This window comes from Myxocyprinus asiaticus, chromosome 28 (genome assembly GCF_019703515.2).
Source record: "Myxocyprinus asiaticus isolate MX2 ecotype Aquarium Trade chromosome 28, UBuf_Myxa_2, whole genome shotgun sequence".
Classification (NCBI taxonomy): domain Eukaryota; kingdom Metazoa; phylum Chordata; class Actinopteri; order Cypriniformes; family Catostomidae; genus Myxocyprinus; species Myxocyprinus asiaticus.
In genome coordinates this window covers 6,085,630-6,109,729 of record NC_059371.1, presented here as the reverse complement: position 1 = coordinate 6,109,729, position 24,100 = coordinate 6,085,630, and the positions used below count along the sequence as shown (strand labels likewise).

Here is a 24,100-nt window from a genome sequence, read left to right as displayed (position 1 = left end):
CAAAGACAGAGTGGCCACAAAAAATGAGTGGAGACTGGAGTTTTTAAAAGTAGAAGGGGCTCCGTGACAAGTTTAATAAAGCAAAGAAGCGATGCAGCATTAAAAGCGGCGATCCACAAAGAGAAAAAACCTGCATTATTGGCATTAATTCAGTGGTTTGAACAGTACGTTAAACACACGACATCAACCTCAATGGAAAAAATTTTAAGTAGTAGAAAAGGCGGCTACGTTCACCTAGGGTGTTTTAGTTAGAAATGGATGAAGTGGATAAGCAGGAGAAGAACCTACAGTGCTTAAAGGGTTAGTTCACCCCAAAATTAAAATTAAGTAATTGTTTGCTCACCCGTGTTGTTAAAACCCCCATTTGACTTTCTTTTTCTTAACACAAAGGGAGAAATTGTGAAATAATGTTGTGCTCAGTGATGTCATAAAAAGGCAGTTTATGGTGATCACATCTTCAAGCTTCAAAAGGACACGATTCAGAAGTCTAATAAATTATTCCATGAGACTCATGATTGTTATGAAAGCATCCGATTAGTTTCTTGAGAAACAAACCGAAATCGAATGTCTTATTTAGCTAAACTGTTGCCCAACCATTGATCTCCTCTGCTCGTTCATGATAAGACTGCATGAGAGCAACAGATACCACCCCCCCCCACACACACACATAAGATGGAGCATTTTGTTTATCTAAAAACCATGCCCGCCACAGCAATAGCGACAACAGAACACAACACAGCTGCACACAAACCAGAGAACTGAACTAACTAAATATGTCTGATGAGTTTATAGTGGGAGAATAGATGCATTTCTATGCCCAGCCTTATTTGTTTGAAACAGAGTTCTGAATCAAACTGAGAGAGAAAGACAGAGGAGGCCGAAGGCAGCCACAGTCACAAACCTGACCTGACGGCATACGACATGCGATAAAAGGTATATTCTCTATGTTAATCAGAGTTTTTCTCCTAACCAGCCGTGACGAGCGACGAGACATTCTGTTGATCGATTGGTTTCTATTTCCAGCATTGCACCAGGTAACCACATCTGCTGTGAACTGGCACCGGTACAAAAATTCTCATAACAGTATATTAAAGCCAGCATCTCAGTAGCCAGGTAAAACTTTCTTGATTTTGAATGTTGCACCAACAGAATGTTTTCACCGAGGTCTCACTGTCTTCAGGCAGAGGTCTGTTACACACACATAAGTTCAGAAGAGAGAAGAGGTTTACAGACATTCCTGCATCCTCTATCGTTCAGTTTGAATCCTGTTTCAAAATAAGGCTGGGCATAGAAGTGCATCTATTCTCCGACTACAAACTCAGACATATTTAGTAAGTTCAGTTCTCTGGTTTGTGTGCAGCTGTGTTGTGTTCTGTTGTTAGTATCGATGTGGTGGACCTGTTTTAAAATTTTCCCTTGAACGCCCCATCTCGCGATCGGGCTACGTGAGCTGTTGCTCTCATCCAGTCTCATGAACGCACACAGGACAGCAACGGTCGGTCAACAGTTTCACTAAATAATACATTAGATTTTGGTTTGTTTCTCACCAAACCTCATCGTATGATTTCATACAATCGTGAGTCTCATGGAATCATTTATTAAACTTCTGAATTATAGGGTACAACGAGGCTAAAGGCACCCCTTAAGGAAATTTAGCTTTTTTGTACCACAACTGGGGTAAAAGGCCCCTAGGGGGTTTAAAGTGATATCGTGTATATATATATATATATATAGGCAACAGTAACAGGGCGCAATTTATCAACTAATGCAAATAATGTTGAGACAGCAAGATGCTTTTTTGAGTAGCAAATTAAGATGATGCTTACTCAAAATAACTACTTCAGGAAAAAGTCAACAATTTCTGGTTAATTTCAAACACATTAAGCATTTTATCACGTCTGAAGTATTCTATAAACAAACTAATCTCTATTATGATTGGATGAGTCAATGTGAGCCCACTTTGAACATTTTTCATAAAAAATCTATTCCCCCCACTTTAAAAAGAACAATGTGTTTAATAGGGGCCTTTAGCCCCTGCAACAAGGGGTCTTTTTACACAAATACCATCCTTACACTTATTGGACAGTTATTGAAAAATGTTTGATTTAATGAACTTGAACAAAAGCAAAAATGATAAAAAAGTATTTTGTCTCAAAAGAAATGTGTTCATTTCAGGGATTTTCATTAGCTACATTAATTTACAACATTTTAAAAACATAAAAAATTAGATCAAACAACTCCAGCCAGGTCTCCTAAGCAACCAAATTAGCCCGGTTGCTACGGAGGGTAGAGTCACATGGGATAACCTCCTCATGGTCGCGATTAGTGGTTCTCGCTCTCAATGGGGCATGTGGAAATTTGTGCTTGGATCGCGGAGAGTAGCATAAGCCTCCACATGTTGTCATTCTCCGTGGTGTCATGCACAACAAGCCACGAGATAAGATGCACAGATTGACTGTCTCAGAAGCGGAGGCAACTGAGACTTGTCCTCCGCCACCCGGATTGAGGTGAGTAACCGTGCCACCACGAGGACCTAGTTAGTAGTGGGAATTGGGCATTCCAAATTGGGGAGGAAAGGGGATAAAAAAAAAATATATATATTTTTGATCAAACTGCCTCAAAATCAACATTTACACTCCACACACAAAGATCTTATGGAACAGGAAACATTTCCAGTGTATAGTGACAAACAGGTGTTTAGGAAATTTCTGTGGTAGATATTTTTGCTATTTAGTGTTTTGGGAGAAAATAAAAACAATGGAGCCTTTTACCCCACAGAGCCTTTAGCCCTGTTGTACCCTACTTCTGCGTTCTTCTGAAGCTTGAAGAGGTAGTCACCATAACCTGCCATTGATCACTGAGCACAAATATTTTCACAATTTCTACCTTTGTGTTAAGAAAAAAAAAAAAAAGGGAAAAGAAAGTCATGTGATAATAACACAGGGGTGAGCAAACAATAACTGAATTTAAATTTTTGGGTGAGCTATCCCTTTAAACCCTTAATTAAGATGATGAAGTTGAAGATGAAGAACATGCTCACGTTTCTCTGAGATGGAAGTGCGCACATCTAGGTTGGAGGTTTTGTTCTTAATGTTCTGAGCCAGAGTGATGATGTCCTCCAGTTGAGGATGTCTCTGCTCTAGATCACCTTTAGTCACCTATACACAAAGCACAGAGATAGAATGACCGACAGAATAACAATCAGCATAAAAACATCATAGAAATTAAGCAAAGTCATATTAAACTGGAAAGTAAGATTATCTAGATAATAATTATCTTATTTTTTTACTTGCAGTGTTCATCTGGCATGACCAAAACACATTTGTGTTTACTGAATAAAGCATACACATATACATATATATATATATATATATATATATATATATATATATATATATATATATATATATATTCATAGAGATTGCTGGGGCGGATTTTCATTTGAATTAGAGGTACCAATCCTTGCATTTAATAAATACAAATGCTTAGTGCAAAATACAGTACAACACATTTAAATCAAGTTAAGACCACAACTGGGTCTCTTCGACTATCTGTCCTGTGTTAGACCAGTGTAGTTTAACTGTTTTTTAATTCAAAGAAAATGGAATTTAAAAAATGCTAATTCCACAATGAAATCAGTTAGACCTTCATAGGGCAGTATCATTTTATACTACAAATGTCCCCAATATGACAAAAATATCCTGAGATATGAATGCAGTTCAACAGAGGTTTTGGCTTTCTGAACCATCAAGCGCCCCCTGGAGTAAGAACAATTTCTCTCTTTTCATAAGATGTAGATATGAGCTGGTAACAGTTGTTGTCCAATCACACAAACAAATACATATCAAGTCAACTTAAATTAAACATCTTCAAACGGAAGACAAACACCCTCCCAGGTGGAAGCACATTCTCTCGTCCTCACACACTCTCTTGTTCTGACCTGCAGGCGGCCGATGGTAGTGAGGATCTCATCTTTTTCTCCCACAGTAACAATGTTGGATTTGAGCATCTGGTGAATGAGCAGGAGCCAGTCCGCCAGCTCTGTAGCTGTTTGGTTGAGATCGGTTGGGCCCACCAGCTCTGGACTTTGATGTCGCTCCTCGCTCATCAGACTGACCACGTGAACAGCAGATGGCACGCCCGCTGAGACATACAAAGACATTTATTGAGGGGTGAATTCACAACAGTTGGGTCACTTTTGTATGCGATATTTCTGCACACAAATCTTCGTCTTATTCACGAACCCTTCGCAAACAGTCTTAGGCTGCTATCAGACATTTTCTTAAATTAATATTCTGAACACTGGGTGTCGCTATAAAGTGCAGTCACATTTCACAGCGCATCGTCAGTTAAGGAGTTTGAAATGAACGGATAAAGCGCCACGCAAAAGAATGATGCATTTGTGAAAGGATTGCTATCAGGTTAGATACTTTGCTCACGTACACGTTCTCGATAAATTGTCCCGATACCACCATGCATCATGCAACTGAGTAGAGCTATTGTTGTGCAGCATCAAATGGCGCTGGGAGGCGTAAATAATTTTTCATGTTTCTATGAAAATCGGAACAAACCAAATCACTACAATGAATTCAATTTCCCAGCTGTACAGAGGACATTAAAGGAAAGTGCGCGGCCGCTCCCGTGTCTCTGTGCACGCTCGAACTCAGTGCGGCCGCGCACTTTCCTTTAATGTCCTCTGTACAGCTGGGAAATTGAATTCATTGTAGTGATTTGGTTTGTTCCGATTTTCATAGAAACATGAAAAATTATTTACGCCTCCCAGCGCCATTTGAGAGTTAAGACATAAAAGAGAGTGCGAGAAACTCAATCATCTCTCCCAGTAATGTGCGCGCTCAGCTCGGCCTTGAGCGTCAACCAAGTTAAAGGGAGCGCAATCATTTTGATCAAATTAAAATCAAAAATTTAAATTGTATTTGTAACAGAATAACAGAACAGAAACTATGATTGAATTACTAATATACAGAGAGTAATTCCTTAAATCACGTCATAGCAGGCAAATATTCTGATTATTATGATGCATCAAACCCAGAACTGCTCAGAAGCAACTCTATGTGCTTTGCAGTGACACTGAAAAGACTTTAAAAAATAAAAACACAAAATCCAAGAGCATTGAAATTGACAAGTTAGTATAATATTTCGAATAATAATGTTATATTACTGCATTGTCAGAAATTAACAGGGCCAATAATTGCAGATTGGATTTTATTTTCAGGTGCATTTATGTTTATGAGGGCATTTTTTTCTAAACATATAAACATGTACAGTGTCATACTTCTATTAAAAACATTTTATGTCATAACGTGTAATGCTACTCTTAAATTAGAATTTTGAGGACTATATCAGATAGAATAAATAGATAAAAAATAAAAAAACAGAACCCAGGGCATATTTTGCACCAACATTTTAAACTTCAGGGCATTTTTTTGTCACTTTTGGGGGTATTTTGCCCCGAGCCCCCCTTAATGTCCGACCCTTCATCACTGTTCTATTGCAAGTTTTCCTGGTGAGAGAAATATCCTTTATTAAAACAAAATGTGATTAAATCTCAAACCTGCCCATCTGGCACCAACAATCATGCCTTGGTCCAAATCACTGAGATCACATTTTTTCCCCATTCTGATGGTTGATGTGAACATTAACTGAAGCTCCTGACCCGTATCTGCATGATTTTATGCACTGCACTGCTGACACATGATTGGCTGATTAGATAATCGCATGGATGATTATTGGTGCCAGATGGGCTGGTTTGAGTATTTCTGTAACTGCTGATCTCCTGGGATTTTCACACACAATAGTCTCTAATATTTACTCCAAATGGTGCCAAAAAAACATCCAGTGAGCGGCAGTTCTGTGGATGGAAATGCCTTGTTGATGAGAGAGGTCAACAGAGAATGGCCAGACTGGTTTGAACTGACAAAGTCTACGGTAACTCAGATAACCACTCAATTGTGGTGAGAAGTATATAATCTCAGAATGTTATTCTGAGATGCGGGTTGAGCTGTTTTGGCGTCACGAGGGGGGACCTACACAATATTAGGCAGATGGTTTTAATGATGTAGTTGATCTGTGTATATATTTACGTGTGTCAGTGGGAATTTCATACACTAATACACATTGCAGTTTGTACACTGAGTGAAACAAATTCGATCATTTCATTCTACAAATTGAGACCTTTCCAATGATAACACATGCCTATCTCATCTTTTTTTAAGGTTTTACCAACTCTGAATATAATAGTTGTGATGATAAATTTGCAAATGATAAGAACAAAACAATTATTTGTCAGCAAATCAGAAGGCATTATTTCAGAATTGGTATGATCAGCTATAAGCATTGTAAAGTCCAGATTCTAAGCTTTAAAATGACGCCAATTTTGTTCAGATCAAGAAAGAGATTGCTAATTTATTACGTAATTATTAATTTATTTAACTTTTTTTACTGAACAAAGTGTGTATGTGTGTGTCCATTTCACCTGTCTTTACTGAACTCACCTGTAAATTGCTGCTGATCAACCTGTTGTGTCCATGGCGACAAAGACTGTTGTGGTGTCTCCTTCAATCTGACATCCAGAGCCTTCCAATCCACTGCAAGCTGCTCAATTTTACTCTATAAACACGCACAAACACACAATTCAGTTAAATTCTGATGTACCCTCTCTATCCTTGTGTAACATTCAAAAAAGTGACTTGACAAAACCACTCAAAGTGTTGAATGTAGTAGAGTCATGTGTTCTTCAGTAATCTGTAAAGTTGTTGGGCGACTGAAACCTTTTCCTGTGGTAACAGCAGCTGTTTCCTCTGGAGCTCGATGGAGTATGACAATAACTTCTCCAATTCTCGCTTCTGCTCTCGCATGGACATCTCCAGAACCTACACACACAGGTATGTCAGATCTCAGGAGACAATACTCTAGAATTATTTGAGAGCTGAGGGCAAGATTTTAGCTGTCGTATGGCTTCAGAAGATTCAAATGGACTACTTGTATGATACTTTTGTAATTTTTGGATCTCAACAGCATCCACCGATCTAGTGATTGGTTTAGTTACCTGTAGCTGTCCAATATCTCTTATCTCTAAATATCTCTTTTGGTTTTTTGTTGATTTGATTTTATAGATAACAGCCTTAATTGTTCAGATAAAAAAAATTACAAAAATAGACTCTCAGACTAATTGTTTTTTTATATGGCACAAAAATGCCCCTGAAAATCAATTCCAGTGGGGGCAATTATTGCCTCTTAACCCTTGTGCGACCTTCGAGACATTTTTGTCTTTTTCATTTTAGTTTTTTCAATCATTTTGGCTGTTAATGCCAACAGCATAAATTTTGCCTAAGGTGTGTATTTTGGGGGGAATTTTGATATTTCAACCTCACTTCCTATAATACATCTATAATACACTGCGTACACAAAATAGTTACACTCAGGAACTTCAGGACAAAAATGTCCCCATTGAAACCCATTAAAACTGCAATATTTGATCCCAGTGCCATTAAAGCATCAAATCATGAATTCTATTATATTATGCTTTCATTCCGAAGCCCTGGCTTCAAAATTATTATTTTTTTATATTTTCCACCAGATGGCGCCATTTTTCTCATGTTTAGCCTATGGAGCAAATACATGCTTTTTCCCTATTTTCTGTTTACTGTATTATAGAGCACTGCAGACCAGTTGAATAAATAATGCAGCTAAAATTGTGTGGGTGTGTTGGTATAGATGTCAGAGTGTGTTTTGTATGTGTGTATTGAGAAATGTGTGTGTGTGTGTGTGTGTGCGTGTATAAAAAACAACAGTGGCATTATGTAAACAAACTGGCATTTAAAGGGTTAAAATCCTGAACATGAATGAATATTTGGTTGTTCTGATCAGGACTGATGTTGGTTAAAAAAATTAACTAATTGAAAGTGGAAAATAATATTAATATATAATATTATTATGGCAGTTTTTTGACACAGACATTTTTGTCCTCAAAGGACCTCTGAGTAACTTTTTTAAATTGACGCACAAGGTTTAATCAAAAAAAGTTTTTTTTTTTTTTTTTTTTTAATTTGTGACACTGTCCAGGACTAGTGTTAGTCTAAAACTGACTGACCTGTGTCTCAGTGGGTGTGACATCACTCTTTGACTGGCTGGTGATGTAAACCCAGTCACCCAGTCTGTTTATGCGATCCTGGAACTGCCCGTATGATGTTAGCCTGCTTTCGTCCTGGACCTGTGTGTGTGTGTTCAGACGCCCCTCCACCTCACGCACCTTATCCAGCAACTCACGGCTCACCTGGACACACACACACACACACACACACAATGACAATCCATAACACTTGGCAGGTGTCCATTATGACAGTCAATCACACAGATAGAGAGAAAAGGAGAAAGAGAAAGAGAGAGAGCGAGACAGACAGACAGAAACGGAGTGGCTGGATTGTGTGATATGGAGGTGGTTTCATACTTTACTCCAGCTGATGTTTATCTGGCGTAGTTTATTCACATGAGTGTCTCTATTTTGGGAACTCAGAATGGATTTTGACAAGATCTGAGAGCCAGTCTTATTCAGCCATGATAACATCTCATTCTGACCATCCATTTCCTCTGTCAGAGCCTGAAAGAAAGACAGACACAGAGACGGAGACAGAGATGTTAAGCTGAATTTAGCGGTAACTCAGTGTGGTGTGTTTAAATATATTCACTACTAACTAAACTTCACTACATCGACAGTACTGACATTTTTATTTTATTTTATTTATGTCAAAAGCTTTTCCTAAGCGCTACATCACCGTTTTCATTAATTAGATGCCATTAGATAGCATGCCCTCCTAAAATGTCTCTCGCAAGTAGCACGGAGAGCTTTGTTGCAGTTGAATTGGTTTAATCGGCTGATTTACGGATTCATTCGAGTCATCCTTCACAGACATGCAGTCATTCAATAGTGCTCCAAGAAGTCCCTGTGTGGCATTTAACATCATCTTTTATGTAGCCAATAAATATTCATTTAAATTCTGCTGCCAATGTTTTGATTCAGTTAAAAATTAGGATGTTTTCTAGTTTTATTAGTTGCATTTAGAGTTAATGTATGTCTGATGCTTTCTCCCTAATGTAAGACCCTTTTTGTTTTAGTTCCAGATAAATCCTGTTTTTTTATTTATAATGTATCAAAAAAATAGAGTATAGCCCTTAAATGACTTTATGTTCAGTCATAAGACTCTACATTTTGCACGCTGATACACTATATTGCCAAAAGTATTCGCTCATCTGCCTTTAGACGCATATGAACTTAAGTGACATCCCATTCTTAATCCATAGGGTTTAATATGACGTCGGCCCACCCTTTGCAGCTATAACAGCTTCAACTCTTCTGGGAAGGCTTTCCACAAGGTTTAGGAGTGTGTTTATGGGAATTTTTGACCATTCTTCCAGAAGCGCATTTGTGAGGTCAGACACTGATGTTGGACGAGAAGGCCTGGCTCGCAGTCTTCGCTCTAATTCATCCCAAAGGTGCTCTATCGGGTTGAGGTCAGGACTCTGTGCAGGCCAGTCAAGTTCTTCCACACCAAACTCGCTCATCCATGTCTTTATGGACCTTGCTTTGTGCACTGGTGCACAGTCATGTTGGAACAGGAAGGGGCCATCCCCAAACTGTTCCCACAAAGTTGAGAGCATGGAATTGTCCAAAATCTCTTGGTATGCTGAAGCATTCAGAGTTCCTTTCACTGGAACTAAGGGGCCAAGCCCAGCTCCTGAAAAACAACCCCACACCATAATCCCCCTCCACCAAACTTCACAGCTGGCACAATGCAGTCAGACAAGTACCGTTCCCCTGGCAACTGCCAAACCCAGACTCGTCCATCAGATTGCCAGATGGAGAAGCGTGATTCGTCACTCCAGAGAACACGTCTCCACTGCTCTAGAGTCCAGTGGCGGCGTGCTTTACACCACTGCATCCGACGCTTTGCATTGCACTTGGTGATGTATGGCTTGGATGCAGCTGCTCGGCCATGGAAACCCATTCCATGAAGCTCTCTACGCACTGTTCTTGAGCTAATCTGAAGGCCACATGAACTTTGGAGGTCTGTAGCGATTGACTCTGCAGAAAGTTGGCGACCTCTGCGCACTATGCGCTTCAGCATCCGCTGACCCCGCTCTGTCATTTTACATGGCCTATCACTTCGTGGCTGAGTTGCTGTCATTCCCAATCGCTTCCACTTTGTTATAATACCACTGACAGTTGACTGTGGAATATTTAGCAGCGAGGAAATTTCACGACTGGACTTGTTGCACAGGTGGCATCCTATCACAGTACCACGCTGGAATTCACTGAGCTCCTGAGAGCGGCCCATTCTTTCACAAATGTTTGTAGAAGCAGTCTGCATGCCTAGGTGCTTCATTTTATACACCTGTGGCCATGGAAGTGATTGGAACACTTGAATTCAATTATTTGGATGGGTGAGCGAATACTTTTGGCAATATAGTGTAGGTCTGCTGCAAGTAATCTGTTTGCCAATCAACTTGCGTACTTTCTCTTTGTCTAACATTTTAATTGCCTCAGTTGTTTGCAGGTAAGCCGGTTTCACTACAGTGCGCTTTTCTCTGTGAAGCCCTCCTCCTCTCCAGCACCACCTGTCTAGATCTTCTGTCATATGTCTAGACTAAAACATTAAATGTGGTTAGCTTCTGTTAATAGCAACTAGTGAAGCAAACTACTTTTTTTTTTAAATGGTGAGCTGGACTGTACTTTAACCCTTGGTTATTGTTCTGGTCTTTTTTGACCCATTTGACATTCTTTTTAAAATTAAAAATCGTTTTCATCAGAACTGTACAAGACTTGGTGACTTTTCCTAGACTTGCCATTTGAACACACAACCTGCCATAGGAAACGAATGGGTGAGACTATAACACAGAGCGTTTTTTTATCTATTTTTATTTTTTTTATTTGGCAAATAAAATCAACCAGAAATTATGGGGTGGGCACATCTCAATGCAGAACAACCACACGCACACACAATGAATTTGTGTATTATAATGCGGAGCATTTTTTCTTTTGTCGAATAAAAATCATGCACATTCAGATCAAAAGATCAAAGTTAGAGTCCACATTATTGCTGTTTATGTCACTGATTTGAATTTTGATGTTTGCAAAAACTTGCAAGTTTCCACTGCAAAGTCCTCTGTTTGTAAATTGTATTATCACTGTTCATTACTTTTCAAATCTGTTTATTGCTGTTTGTTTTATTGCCATTTTAATTAATTTACTCTATTGAGTTATTAAATTTTGATGCCTGAAATAAATACAATGCCGTGTTTTTACTGAATTGAAAATTATATCAAATGTTTTTTTTGTTTGTTTTTTTTTTTTCTAATGATGTCTAAATATGATCAAATTCAAGATGAAATGCAAACGTTACATATAATTATTTTATTGAAATTAAATTCATTATGGGGCCAGAGAAAATATTGGTAAGGCCATTATAAATCTGTACTACTGGCCTGACCAGGACAAGCTTGACGTAAGCGAGTATGTCGAACCTTGAGCTCTCTGAGGTTCTTGTCAGTAGCAGAGATGGGTAATGTCGCCACGGCAACCTCCGTCTGCTCCAGCCACTGAGCCAGATCAGCAGAACGCTGAATGACATCCATCACGGCTGGATCTTCACCCATCAACCTACCCAAACAACAAAATGACATCGTTAATACAACATAAAATCAGTGTTTTGAATATAGAGTGGGGTTCAAAAGTCTGAGTCCACATTGAAAGTCTGGGATTCAAAATCTAATTTGAACCTGGTAGCAAACAAAAAGTTTTAGGATTAAAAAAAAAAAATAATAATAATAATAATAATAATAATAATAATAATAAACCTCAAAAATGGTATGCCGTGAAATTGAGATTGAATATTTAAGATTCCGCACTAAATCATGCACAAACCTGTGGAGTTCAGGTGGAGCTCGAAAGCATGCGGTCAATAAAACAAAATGGCAACATACCAAATAGTAATAGAAATTCTGAAAAACATTTTAATGTTTCAATTTATCTTTTCACTGTTATGCTCCATATATAAATTGTAAAGAAAATTGCAATTACTAAAATGCAAAACAGAAGCATTTTTACAAGTGGAATTAGAGCATCTGAACACCATTTTACATCTGTGAATGTGGTTGCTAGGAGTGGTGGTGTAAGTGTTGTCATCATGGTAACCTGCGCTGGCGGTCAGACACTTGTCTCTGGACTTGTGTCCAGCTGTGTCTCAGAGTGTCCAATTTCTCCTGCAGCAGAGCACCATCAGGAGATGAGAGCTGACTGATGATGTGTTCTCCAGTCTGGCTCAACAACACCACAACAGACTGATGAGATGCCAAACTCTCCACCAGGTCCTACACACAAACAAAACACACGTTTATTCAGCTTTCTGTATGGAAACATATCAGAGACTTCTTAAGTAGAATAAAAAAGTTTAACGGATGAAGTGAAAAAACAAGTTGAATATAATGAAGGTATGTTTTCTGCTTTTTTTCACTAAACAATCACAAAGAAGGATATTTAAAAGGTGCACTCAGTAATTTTTTTTTTTAAGTGTCGAAGAAACTTACATTGGCTTAGAGTGACACCTAGTGGCCTGGATGCTGCATCATTCAAACACAGAAGTTTTCATTTACCAGTGCCGTTGTAGAAATTGACTATGCACAGTAAGCCAGAATTAATTTAATCCATGAATTAAAGTGTCCAATAACAGGGGAGTTACTGAGATTAAGCAAGAAGTATTCAGCTGGTCATGTGATCCTAACATGGCCGCCCCCATGAAGGCGCCCCCGTACCATGTAGAATAAAAGAGCTTTTATAAGGTTACTGATATGACTGAACTCTTCAGCTCACATGAGTGGTCATGATTTCATACTTATGTTTCAAAATTACTATTCATTTCAGTAGAAGTAAAACTTTTTATATAAGGAAAAACATTACTGATTGCACCTTTAAATCGTTTTAATTTATATGCACCAATATACAACTATATAGTAATAAAAAAAAAAATAAAAAAAAATAAAACAAAATATTTAACGACTTTTCCACACACACACAAAAAAAAAAAATTATAAATAAATAATTGTGTTTGAACAGGGTGTGTGAAGAGATGTTTCAAGTTTTCCCATTATTTTGGGGCCTGTCAGGTTTATTAATATAATACTGAATTATTATTATTATTTTTATTATTACGAGGATTAGATTTGTTGTGTACAATATACATTTATTTCGGTCATATTTACTTTAACCTTCACCTGGAGCTTTTATTTTGTATTTGTAGGTATTAAAACACAGTCATCTCCTGCTTTTCTGTGATATGGTGTTGGATTTATATATTTGTATAATAACTTACACAGACACAAATGTTTGGAATTGTGTGAATGTGTGAATCTGCAGCACTTTGCTTTTCCAATATACAAAAAAAAAGCGAATGGAAATCTAAGGATGTGCGAGACTAGTCGACTAAACCGTTCTGATGCTGCTAGTCACAACTGGAATTACTAGTCGGTCAATATGTTTACCCATTAAACGATTAGAATTTTTACACATTTATGTTTGGCTTTATATTTTTTTTACAAAGGCTGCGCTTAAATTACTGTCATGTTAATTTTACATTTTAATTATTTTCAACAATGTCCTGACTGTTTTAATATGTTAAGTAACTTTCACTTGATGATTTCTGTTTAGAACAGGCCATTAGGGTTGCTCTATTGGTCCTGCACTATTCATTCAATTGTTTTCAAAAAATAAGCCTGTTTTCGCTACCATTGATTCAGTGAATGCGTGTCATGTTCTACATTTAATGTAGCCTAATGATGATAATGTAAAGCAAGCGCGTTGCAGATAAATGCCCCTATTCAGCGGAATTTAGCATCGGATTTGGCTGTTGGAAGTATTTTAAATGGGTCACATAAACACAGTTTTTTGACTGTTTTCTGAGAGTTTCTTTATTTTTAGACTAGTCGACTCCACAATTTCTTTTTAACCTCAGTGAAATTAGTCGTTCCGCACATCCCTATTAAAATCATTGCATTATTCACAATATTGCTTGATTTTACATTGCCAGCAAAATCATCACGATTCTATATTAGCAAATATTCAATAAATCGACTAGCCCTACCCACAATACAGGCAAAACTTGAACCATTAAATTCAATGCCCAACTAAAAACAAAAAGTGATACACAGACCCTTTATCACAAAGCCCTAACATACCAAGAGCTGACCCCAGAGAGAAGCCCTTTCAGCCAGGTAGTCTTAGACCTGAGTTTACAATCCAAAACATATCCAGCTGAAATGCAGAACAAAACCCCAGCTAGACCAAATCGAATGATTAAAACCTCTAAAACAATGGACAAGAGCAACAGCTCAACAAAGTAAACTGGAATGCTATCTGTCCCTAAACAGAGAATGCAAATTGGCAGAATACCTGAGCACAGTGACCGAGCCTAAACTAAGAAAAGTCCTGACCATGTACTGTGTGTACAGATTCAGTGAACATAACCTCGCCATAGAGACGGGCAGACACAGACAGACCTGGCTACCAAAAGAAGACTGGCTGTGCCTGCACTACGTACAAAATGAGGTGGATACAGAACTGCACTTTACCAACATGCCCTAAATATGCACAGATTAGGGAAACATGTTTTTCCCACTTCACAACCAACCACAAAGACTATAATTGGATTCAACACAAAGACAAAATTTCATACCTACTGGCTGCGAGATATGCTAAGTCCTCCCATGACAAAAGGACAACCAGTGGAACAGGACCAAGACCAGACAATAACTGAAACACATGCATGTCCCACAAGCATACAGTAAAATGGAAAACACAACAAGCTGCTTTTATTTTATATGACTATTTTATACATCTTTTTTCCTTTAAGTGCATGTATGTGTGTGTAAATGTGTATGTATATATATTTTATGTTACTATGCTTTGGCAGTTTTTTACCATACCAATAAAGCTATTTGAATCTTAAATCTAAAAAGATTAAGACACACTGTGGGACAGTTGACTTGAAAGTGTATCTAACGCGCCAAACTGACAACCAGCAAGTTGCCACTTCTCTTCATATGCAAAAGACGGCAAGAAATTAGACTGACCTTAATTTGTATTTGAGGACAATTTCACATTCGACACACCCAGCACTTACAGAGACAGAGAGACACTACACACACACACACACACACACATCACAGATAAAAGCAATTAAACACATTGCTCAAATGCTCTCATACACCCCATTGACCCAAACACACTTCACCATGCATGAGTCTAACAAACAAATGTAATTGTTTGAGTTTTTCAACATTGTGTTCACTGGAGGGGAAGAAGCTACTTTGTCACTATCATAAAACACAATTTCACACATCAAACAAGAGAACTAATGTAACAAACATCTTTCCTGAGGAATTACCTCAGGAATTATCAAGTAATGTCTGGATTAAATGTGCATTTCTATAATTATATCTAGTTGCCAAAAAGGTCTCCCATGCAAAGCTACATCAAATACGTGAAAGAATTTCATGATGGAGGGATATGATACAAAATCGAAGCAAACACCTATGATGTTCAACTACACAGAGAGAAGCTTAAATCTTTGGTTTTGATTTAAAAAAAAAAAAAAAAAAAACCTATAGCAGACTGTATTCAATAGTGGATAAAATTGTATTTTTGTAATCGTAGTTATTTATTTCTGATACATTTGATTTACTGCAATGCATATGAATGTTCAGCTATAAAAATCTTCGAATGCACGATATGTCGACCTTTATTTTGGAACATTGTTTTACATCAAAAGAACTTTTAATTACTTTTTCAATAGTTTGTGAATCACTTTTCCATAAAAAAAATTCAGTCATCAGTACATTGTACAGTATACAGGTGCATCTCAATAAATTAGAATGTCGTGGAAAAGTTCATTTATTTCAGTAATTCAACTCAAATTGTGAAACTCGTGTATTAAATAAATTCAATGCACACAGACTGAAGTAGTTTAAGTCTTTGGTTCTTTTAATTGTGATGATTTTGGCACACATTTAACAAAAACCCACCAATTCACTATCTCAACAAATTAGAATACATCATAAGACCAATAAAAAAAAACATTTTTAGTGAATTGTTGGCCTTCTGGAAAGTATGTTCATTTACTGTATATGTACTCAATACTTGGTAGGGGCTCCTTTTGCTTTAATTACTGCCTCAATTCGGCGTGGCATGGAGGTGATCAGTTTGTGGCACTGCTGAGGTGGTATGTAAGCCCAGGTTTCTTTGACAGTGGCCTTCAGCTCATCTGCATTTTTTGGTCTCTTGTTTCTCATTTTCCTCTTGACAATACCCCATAGATTCTCTATGGGGTTCAGGTCTGGTGAGTTTGCTGGCCAGTCAAGCACACCAACACCATGGTCATTTAACCAACTTTTGGTGCAAATCCTGCTGGAAAATGAAATCAACATCTTTAAAAAGCTGGTCAGCAGAAGGAAGCATGAAGTGCTCCAAAATTTCTTGGTAAACGGGTGCAGTGACTTTGGTTTTCAAAAAACACAATGGACCAACACCAGTAGATGACATTGCACCCCAAATCATCACAGACTGTGGAAACTTAACACTGGACTTCAAGCAACTTGGGCTATGAGTTTCTCCACCCTTCCTCCAGACTCTAGGACCTTGGTTTCCAAATGAAATACAAAACTTGCTCTCATCTGAAAAGAGGACTTTGGACCACTGGGCAACAGTCCAGTTCTTCTTCTCCTTAGCCCAGGTAAGACGCCTCTGACGTTGTCTGTGGTTCTGAAGTGGCTTAACAAGAGGAATACAACAACTGTAGCCAAATTCCTTGACATGTCTGTGTGTGGTGGCTCTTGATGCCTTGACCCCAGCCTCAGTCCATTCCTTGTGAAGTTCACCCAAATTCTTGAATCGATTTTGCTTGACAATCATAAGGCTGCGGTTCTCTCGGTTGGTTGTGCATCTTTTTCTTCCACACTTTTTCCTTCCACTCAACTTTCTGTTAACATGCTTGGATACAGCACTCTGTGAACAGCCAGCTTCTTTGGCAATGAATGTTTGTGGCTTACCCTCCTTGTGAAGAGTGTCAATGATTGTCTTCTGGACAACTGTCAGATCAGCAGTCTTCCCCATGATTGTGTAGCCTAGTGAACCAAACTGAGAGACCATTTTGAAGGCTCAGGAAACCTTTGCAGGTGTTTTGAGTTGATTAGCTGATTGGCATGTCACCATATTCTAATTTTTTGAGACAGTGAATTGGCGGGTTTTTGTTAAATGTGAGCCAAAATCATCACAATTAAAAGAACCAAAGACTTAAACTACTTCAGTCTGTGTGCATTGAATTTATTTAATACACGAGTTTCACAATTTGAGTTGAATTACTGAAATAAATGAACTTTTCCACGACATTCTAATTTATTGAGATGCACCTGTATATTGCTATCAAACAATATTTAGGAAACATTGTGATATCGAGATCATTTCTACTGGGTTTGAACTTTTTCATTTGTCAGCTCAGATTTTTCTTACTACGCCACACCACCCTCAGCATATCACATAATGGGCCCTATTTTAAGAGCATTATACCTTAAGCATAGCACTATGCGATACGTAATATGCGCAAAGTCAGTGGGCATGACCAAGTTTTTATATTTTTGTGCAAGCAAGAGCTAAGTCTAGTAGCAAGTGGGCTGGCGAAATAGCGTGTGCAAAGCACTAATGGGTTGGATCAAGTGCAATTTAATTATCTGGTTCTTCTCCGGTTATTGCACCATCTGCATCCTTTTCTATATTCCATTTCATGTCAAGCAATGTGAATATAAATAAAAGACAGTGTCAGGATCCTGTCACTTTGGTCATGTTTATTGTGTGGTGACAGGATCCTGGCATCCATGTTCTGTGTTTGTATTTTCATGTTCGGAGCATTGTGTCTGGGTCCTGACTCTTCAGTCTAGTTCGGTTTCTGTTCTGAGTCGGGATCCGGACACTCACGCTCCATGTCTCGTCTTTGTGAGTGCATAGCTTCGGTTTCGGTTCTCTTGCCATGCACTCTTCTGTCAGTCTTGTGTCTTGTGTGAGTGCACATGTCTGTGTTTGGTTTTCTTCACCATGTGTATTCGTGTCTGTTTGGTCTTGTTTGTTAGGACATGGCTTTTGCCTCCTTGTTCCCTCATCACTCTCCCTCGTTTATTCCTTGTTATGTTAATTAGTTTTACCTGCTCCTTATGTGATTTCCTCTCTCTATATTGTGCCCTCTTCCCTCATATATCTGCCAGACTGTTTTGTGCATTTGTCTGTGAGTTGCTGGGTTTATTCCTGTTCTTCGATTGGCCTTGCCTTGGTTTTGTTTTAGATTGTTGGTTTATCTCCCTCGTGAGAGTTTTTGTTCTTTTAAATAAAAGCCCTTAAAATTGACTCTCTGTGTTTGGGTCCTCCCTCAAAAATCCATGACAGACAGCCCATTCATAAAAATCTGGTCCTGTAAATGGGCTGTATGCAATGAATCCTCTGCTCTGTGACAGTATAATCTTCCTGCGCTGCTCCAGACCTTGATGAATGTGTATGTTCTCAATCGGCCACTCTGGGACTGTTGGCTCTCGTCCTGCTCGCCCGTGTCTCACCTGCTTGAAACATGCTTTGCTGCTCTCCCATTTTCATTGCTTTGCTATGTATAGTTGTTACATGTTTCTCTGTTTAATGTTTTGTTTAATTTCTGTACAGCATCCTTGAGCTTTAGAAAGGTGCTAAACAAATAAACGTATTATAATAATAATTCATTATTAATATTATTAATCATATTGATCTATCAACACAATTCATGGCTAGCATTAAAAGTATTAAAAGTGGTCGATAGCTTTTTTATATCATCTGCTGGTGAAATCTCCAAACAGCAAATGCAGGAACTGAGTTTAGACTTTGTGTCGAGAATATATGTAGTTCTCAAACATCTTGGCGCAATGACCTATTTCTTAGAAAAATAGCAAATTGTGCTATGCGCCATTTCATGAACATACAATAGATCCACAGTTAGCGTGCATACACCCACAGATAGTGCAAACACACTTGTGCATTGCACTGGCACAAAAATTGCGCATAGAATTACCACTCTCATGTAAATTGGATAAGACTTAGCGCACGGTCGTTGCATGTTCCGCTGCGCTTTGCGAGCTCGTAAGGCGGCTCAGTGAGCATTGTTTCCTGAGGAAACAAAAGAACTTTTGAGAAAATCAACATAAAAACTCTCTCACAAAGTTAACATCTCCACCTGCGATAACAAAACTATTCTGTCTGGGTATTTAAGGAAGGCTGGTAATAGCTTCTGGGAGAAATCTGTAAGTCAGATCTCCCACACAAAATGCTGTGTGTCGTTTCTACTGCCAGGTATGTTTCTCTAATTTGTAATCTATTTTGCTTATTCTGATCATTCATGAATTGGCTTCGACTGATTTATATTGATTGATCTAATGATGTAAAGTATAAATCCTACCTGACAAATAAATTGATAATTTTGATTATTTAGGATTTTCCTGAACTCATTTTTTTCCAGTAAATTAACAGAAGTCTGGTGAGTGTATGACCAGGATAAGAATGATATTGAGAGAAGCAGTAGGCACGTCATTTTTGGGACCGTCAGTCACTGACTTATCACTCTTCCAAGCAAGTTGTATGTACGTGACTATGCAAAACTATCATTTCATTATGAGCAAGCAGTTCGCGGCCTGACCTAATGATCTAAGTAAACCTTGCAACCTTTGATGTAAGTGAATTGCCAACCTCGTGATCGTGAGATCTGCGTATTAATCCGTCCGGTTGGAGTAATCAAAAAAAAACAAATTAATATCATATCTAGAATGATAATCAGAAACTGATTAGGACCTTAGTCTAAATTATAGGTCTGATATGACTGGAGTAAAATTAAATTATTAATGGAGTCAGATTTAGTCTAAACTAAACCGAATAGTTTAAGACGTTAAAGCAGGCCATCAGACTTTCTAGCTGCTGCCATCTATCTGTGACCTATGACCCTTTGTCTGACCTGTTGCTGTGCACGGGCACGTTCCAGGTCCAGTACTCCATCAGGTCCGATTCCGTCGGCCAGGATCTGTTCTGTCTCACTCAGCCGCTGTGAAAGATCATTCATGTCACAGTGGAACTGCCTCCACTCCTCCACAGCTTGATCAAAACACCTGCAAACACACAGACACACACATACATCAGAACAGAAACATGATCAACATTACCTAATCTTATTTCTTCAATTAAGCAGAACAGATCTGTCTGATCATTTCAAACCGTTAATTTCCTTTCATCTCATTCTCAGAAACAACATGTTCACCATGTTCACACAAGAGATGTGCTGATACTACTCGCTGGTAATTCTATCAGACACGCAGCACCCTCAAGCACTCATATCAGCATCAAATTTTAATATCCTTGAGTACAAGCACAAATGCCTGACTACGCTGAAATTCAATTCAACCAACGCTCACTGCTTTCTGATTCAACCATGGAGATTACAACTTTGGTTTGGCCAGCCCTGTCCAACGGATCACTACGTGAAACAGAGCGCAGCTTACGGCCCGTTCACAAAGGATGTGTTCTTACGATCTACAACAGCTGGACACAGTGAAGTGGAATGGAACAGGTTTGTATAGGTTTTGCATAGGTTTTGTCTGGTACATGTTTGTATAGACCAACGATTAAAAAATAGCAGAGCAGAATGCAAGAACCAGCTTAAACCATGTACAATAGGATATTCATGCCGGTATTGCCAGCAGGAAACTCTGACACTGAACAGCAGATGTTCCAAACTTCTTCATGTCAGTGAGTCCTCTGCAATACTGGGCAAAAACTGGGTCACATTTATCTCTGTGTCATATGCGACATGTAACAAAGTGGAAAACAGGCAGATTTTTTTTTTTTCTTCTACACTTCTAATAGACTTGTGATAGAGACATATTCTTTATGAAATCCTGCACACTGTGAAAGCAGGACATTAATAACTAACAGTTTTTCATGAAAACATGTTTGGAACACATTTTACCCCAAAATAAAAAATATACTGTGTATAAATATATATAGTACTGTGCAAAAATCTTAGGCACTTAAGATGTTTCACAAAAACTTTTGTGTTAAGATGGTTATTTATATCTTCAGCGTTAGTGTGTCAATATGAAATATAAATGTTAGACTCCCAAACACTACTTTTGCAAATAGAAAAGATTAGAATAGAAGAACAGGGAGCCCTGCAACAGATGTCATGGCACCCACAGAGACCCCCACTGAACACTGAGTCAGTCTGGGATTACATAAAGAGACAGAAGCAATTGAGACAGCCTAAATAGATTGAAGAACTGTGGCGAATTCTCCAAGAAGCTTGGTACGTCCTATCTGCCAACAACCAAGAAAAATTGTGTCCAGGTGTACATAGGAGAATTGGTGCTGTTTTAAAGGCAAAGGTGGTCACACTGAATATTGTTGTGCTTTTTTATGTTTACTGGACTTTGTATGACATTAAGTGATAAATGAAAACAATGTATGGCATTATTTAAGACATCCTCAATTTGCAACATTTTTCACAAGTGCCTAAAACTTTTGCACAGTACTGTGTGTGTGTGTGTGTGTGTGTGTGTGTGTGTGTGTGTGTGTATATATATATATATATATATATACACACATACACACATACACACACACACACACACACACACACACACCAATCAGCCACAACATTAAAACCACCTGCCTAATATTGTGCCGCCAAAACAGCGGCAATGAGTTTGTTAGCTTTCACGTGGATGCACTGAGCAGGCTAGATACTGAGCCATGGGGAGCAGAAAAGAACTGTCAAAAGACCTGCGTAACAAGGTAATGGAACTTTATAAAGATGGAAAAGGATATAAAAAGATATCCAAAGCCTTGAAAATGCCAGTCAGTACTGTTCAATCATTTTTTAAGAAGTGGAACATTCGGGGATCTCTTGATACCAAGCCAAGGTCAGGTAGACCAAGAAAGATTTCAGCCACAACTGCCAGAAGAATTGTTCAGGATACAAAGAAAACCCACAGGTAACCTCAGAGAAATACAGGCTGCTCTGGAAAAAGACGGTGTGGTTGTTTCAAGGAGCACAATACTTGCTGACCCCTCTCCAATCATAGCGCTTATGGTTGTGACCATAAAGCTCTATTTTGTTCTCGTCACTCCAAATTACTGTGTACCAGAAGCTGTGAGGCATGTCAAGGTGTTGTTGGGCATATTGTAACCAGGCTTTTTTGTGGCATTAGCTTCTTTCTGGCAACTTGACCATGCAGCTCATTTTTGTTCAAGTATCGTCGTATTGTGCTCCTTGAAACAACCACACTGTCTTTTTATATATACTATTTATACACAGACACTAATTGCAATTTAAAAAGCCACAGGTGTGGGAAATTAACCTTTAATTGCCATTTAAACCTGTGTGTGTCAACTTGTGTGTCTGTAACAAGGCCAAACATTCAAGGGTATGTAAACTTTTGATCAGGGCCATTTGGGTGATTTATGTTATCATTATGATTTAAAAAGGAGCCAAACAACTATGTGATAATAAATGGCTTCATATGATCACTATCCTTAAATAAAAGACAGTTTTTTTTTGCATGATCAGTCATATTTTCAAAATCAATGCCAAAATTTCACAATTTCTGCCAGGGTATGCAAACTTTTGAGCACAACTGTATATAAGCATGCTTAATTTACAGTAATGAGTATGGATGTTTTACTTTGCTCATTGATTTTTTTTTTTTTTAGATTCTCATTATAGTCTCAGTTTATAGTTAATCGTTCGTTTAAAAAAATACTGTTCCAACATTATTAATTAATAGGCTAAATACAAATGCATTTTACTTACAGGTGCATCTCAATAAATTAGAATGTCGTGGAAAAGTTCATTTATTTCAGTAATTCAACTCAAATTGTGAAACTCGTGTATTAAATAAATTCAATGCACACAGACTGAAGTAGTTTAAGCCTTTGGTTCTTTTAATCGTGATGATTTTGGCTCACATTTAACAAAAACCCACCAATTCACTATCTCAACAAATTAGAATACATCATAAGACCAATAAAAAAAAACATTTTTAGTGAATTGTTGGCCTTCTGGAAAGTATGTTCATTTACTGTATATGTACTCAATACTTGGTAGGGGCTCCTTTTGCTTTAATTACTGCCTCAATTCGGCGTGGCATGGAGGTGATCAGTTTGTGGCACTGCTGAGGTGGTATGTAAGCCCAGGTTTCTTTGACAGTGGCCTTCAGCTCATCTGCATTTTTTGGTCTCTTGTTTCTCATTTTCCTCTTGACAATACCCCATAGATTCTCTATGGGGTTCAGGTCTGGTGAGTTTGCTGGCCAGTCAAGCACACCAACACCATGGTCATTTAACCAACTTTTGGTGCTTTTGGCAGTGTGGGCAGGTGCCAAATCCTGCTGGAAAATGAAATCAGCATCTTTAAAAAGCTGGTCAGCAGAAGGAAGCATGAAGTGCTCCAAAATATCTTGGTAAACGGGTGCAGTGACTTTGGTTTTCAAAAAACACAATGGACCAACACCAGCAGATGACATTGCACCCCAAATCATCACAGACTGTGGAAACTTAACACTGGACTTCAAGCAACTTGGGCTATGAGCTTCTCCACCCTTCCTCCAGACTCTAGGACCTTGGTTTCCAAATGAAATACAAAACTTGCTCTCATCTGAAAAGAGGACTTTGGACCACTGGGCAACAGTCCAGTTCTTCTTCTCCTTAGCCCAGGTAAGATGCCTCTGACATTGTCTGTGGTTCAGGAGTGGCTTAACAAGAGGAATACGACAACTGTAGCCAAATTCCTTGACATGTCTATGTGTGGTGGCTCTTGATGCTTTGACCCCAGCCTCAGTCCATTCCTTGTGAAGTTCACCCAAATTCTTGAATCAATTTTGCTTGAAAATCCTCATAAGGCTGCGGTTCTCTCGGTTGGTTGTGCATCTTTTTCTTCCACACTTTTTCCTTCCACTCAACTTTCTGTTAACATGCTTGGATACA

The 24,100-nt window shown here is 38.3% G+C and overlaps 1 protein-coding gene across 7 annotated transcripts in view; it reads right to left on the bottom strand.

Moving 5' to 3' along the window:
- Window positions 1-24,100, bottom strand: part of LOC127418870 (utrophin-like) — a 333,951-nt gene that overhangs the window by 190,795 nt on the left and 119,056 nt on the right. For 6 of the 7 annotated variants that reach the window (XM_051659723.1, XM_051659719.1, XM_051659722.1 and 3 more), the window contains 9 exons: window positions 20,079-20,229; window positions 12,209-12,384; window positions 11,539-11,674; window positions 8,468-8,617; window positions 8,111-8,293; window positions 6,789-6,890; window positions 6,513-6,627; window positions 3,941-4,143; window positions 3,041-3,158 (listed from right to left, as the gene is read on the bottom strand). In XM_051659723.1, the coding sequence (XP_051515683.1) occupies window positions 3,041-3,158; window positions 3,941-4,143; window positions 6,513-6,627; window positions 6,789-6,890; window positions 8,111-8,293; window positions 8,468-8,617; window positions 11,539-11,674; window positions 12,209-12,384; window positions 20,079-20,229 (1,334 nt within the window). Of the gene's footprint in view, window positions 1-343; window positions 529-3,040; window positions 3,159-3,940; window positions 4,144-6,512; window positions 6,628-6,788; window positions 6,891-8,110; window positions 8,294-8,467; window positions 8,618-11,538; window positions 11,675-12,208; window positions 12,385-20,078; window positions 20,230-24,100 lie in introns of those variants that run through there. The other variant, XM_051659725.1, reaches the window with a different exon arrangement.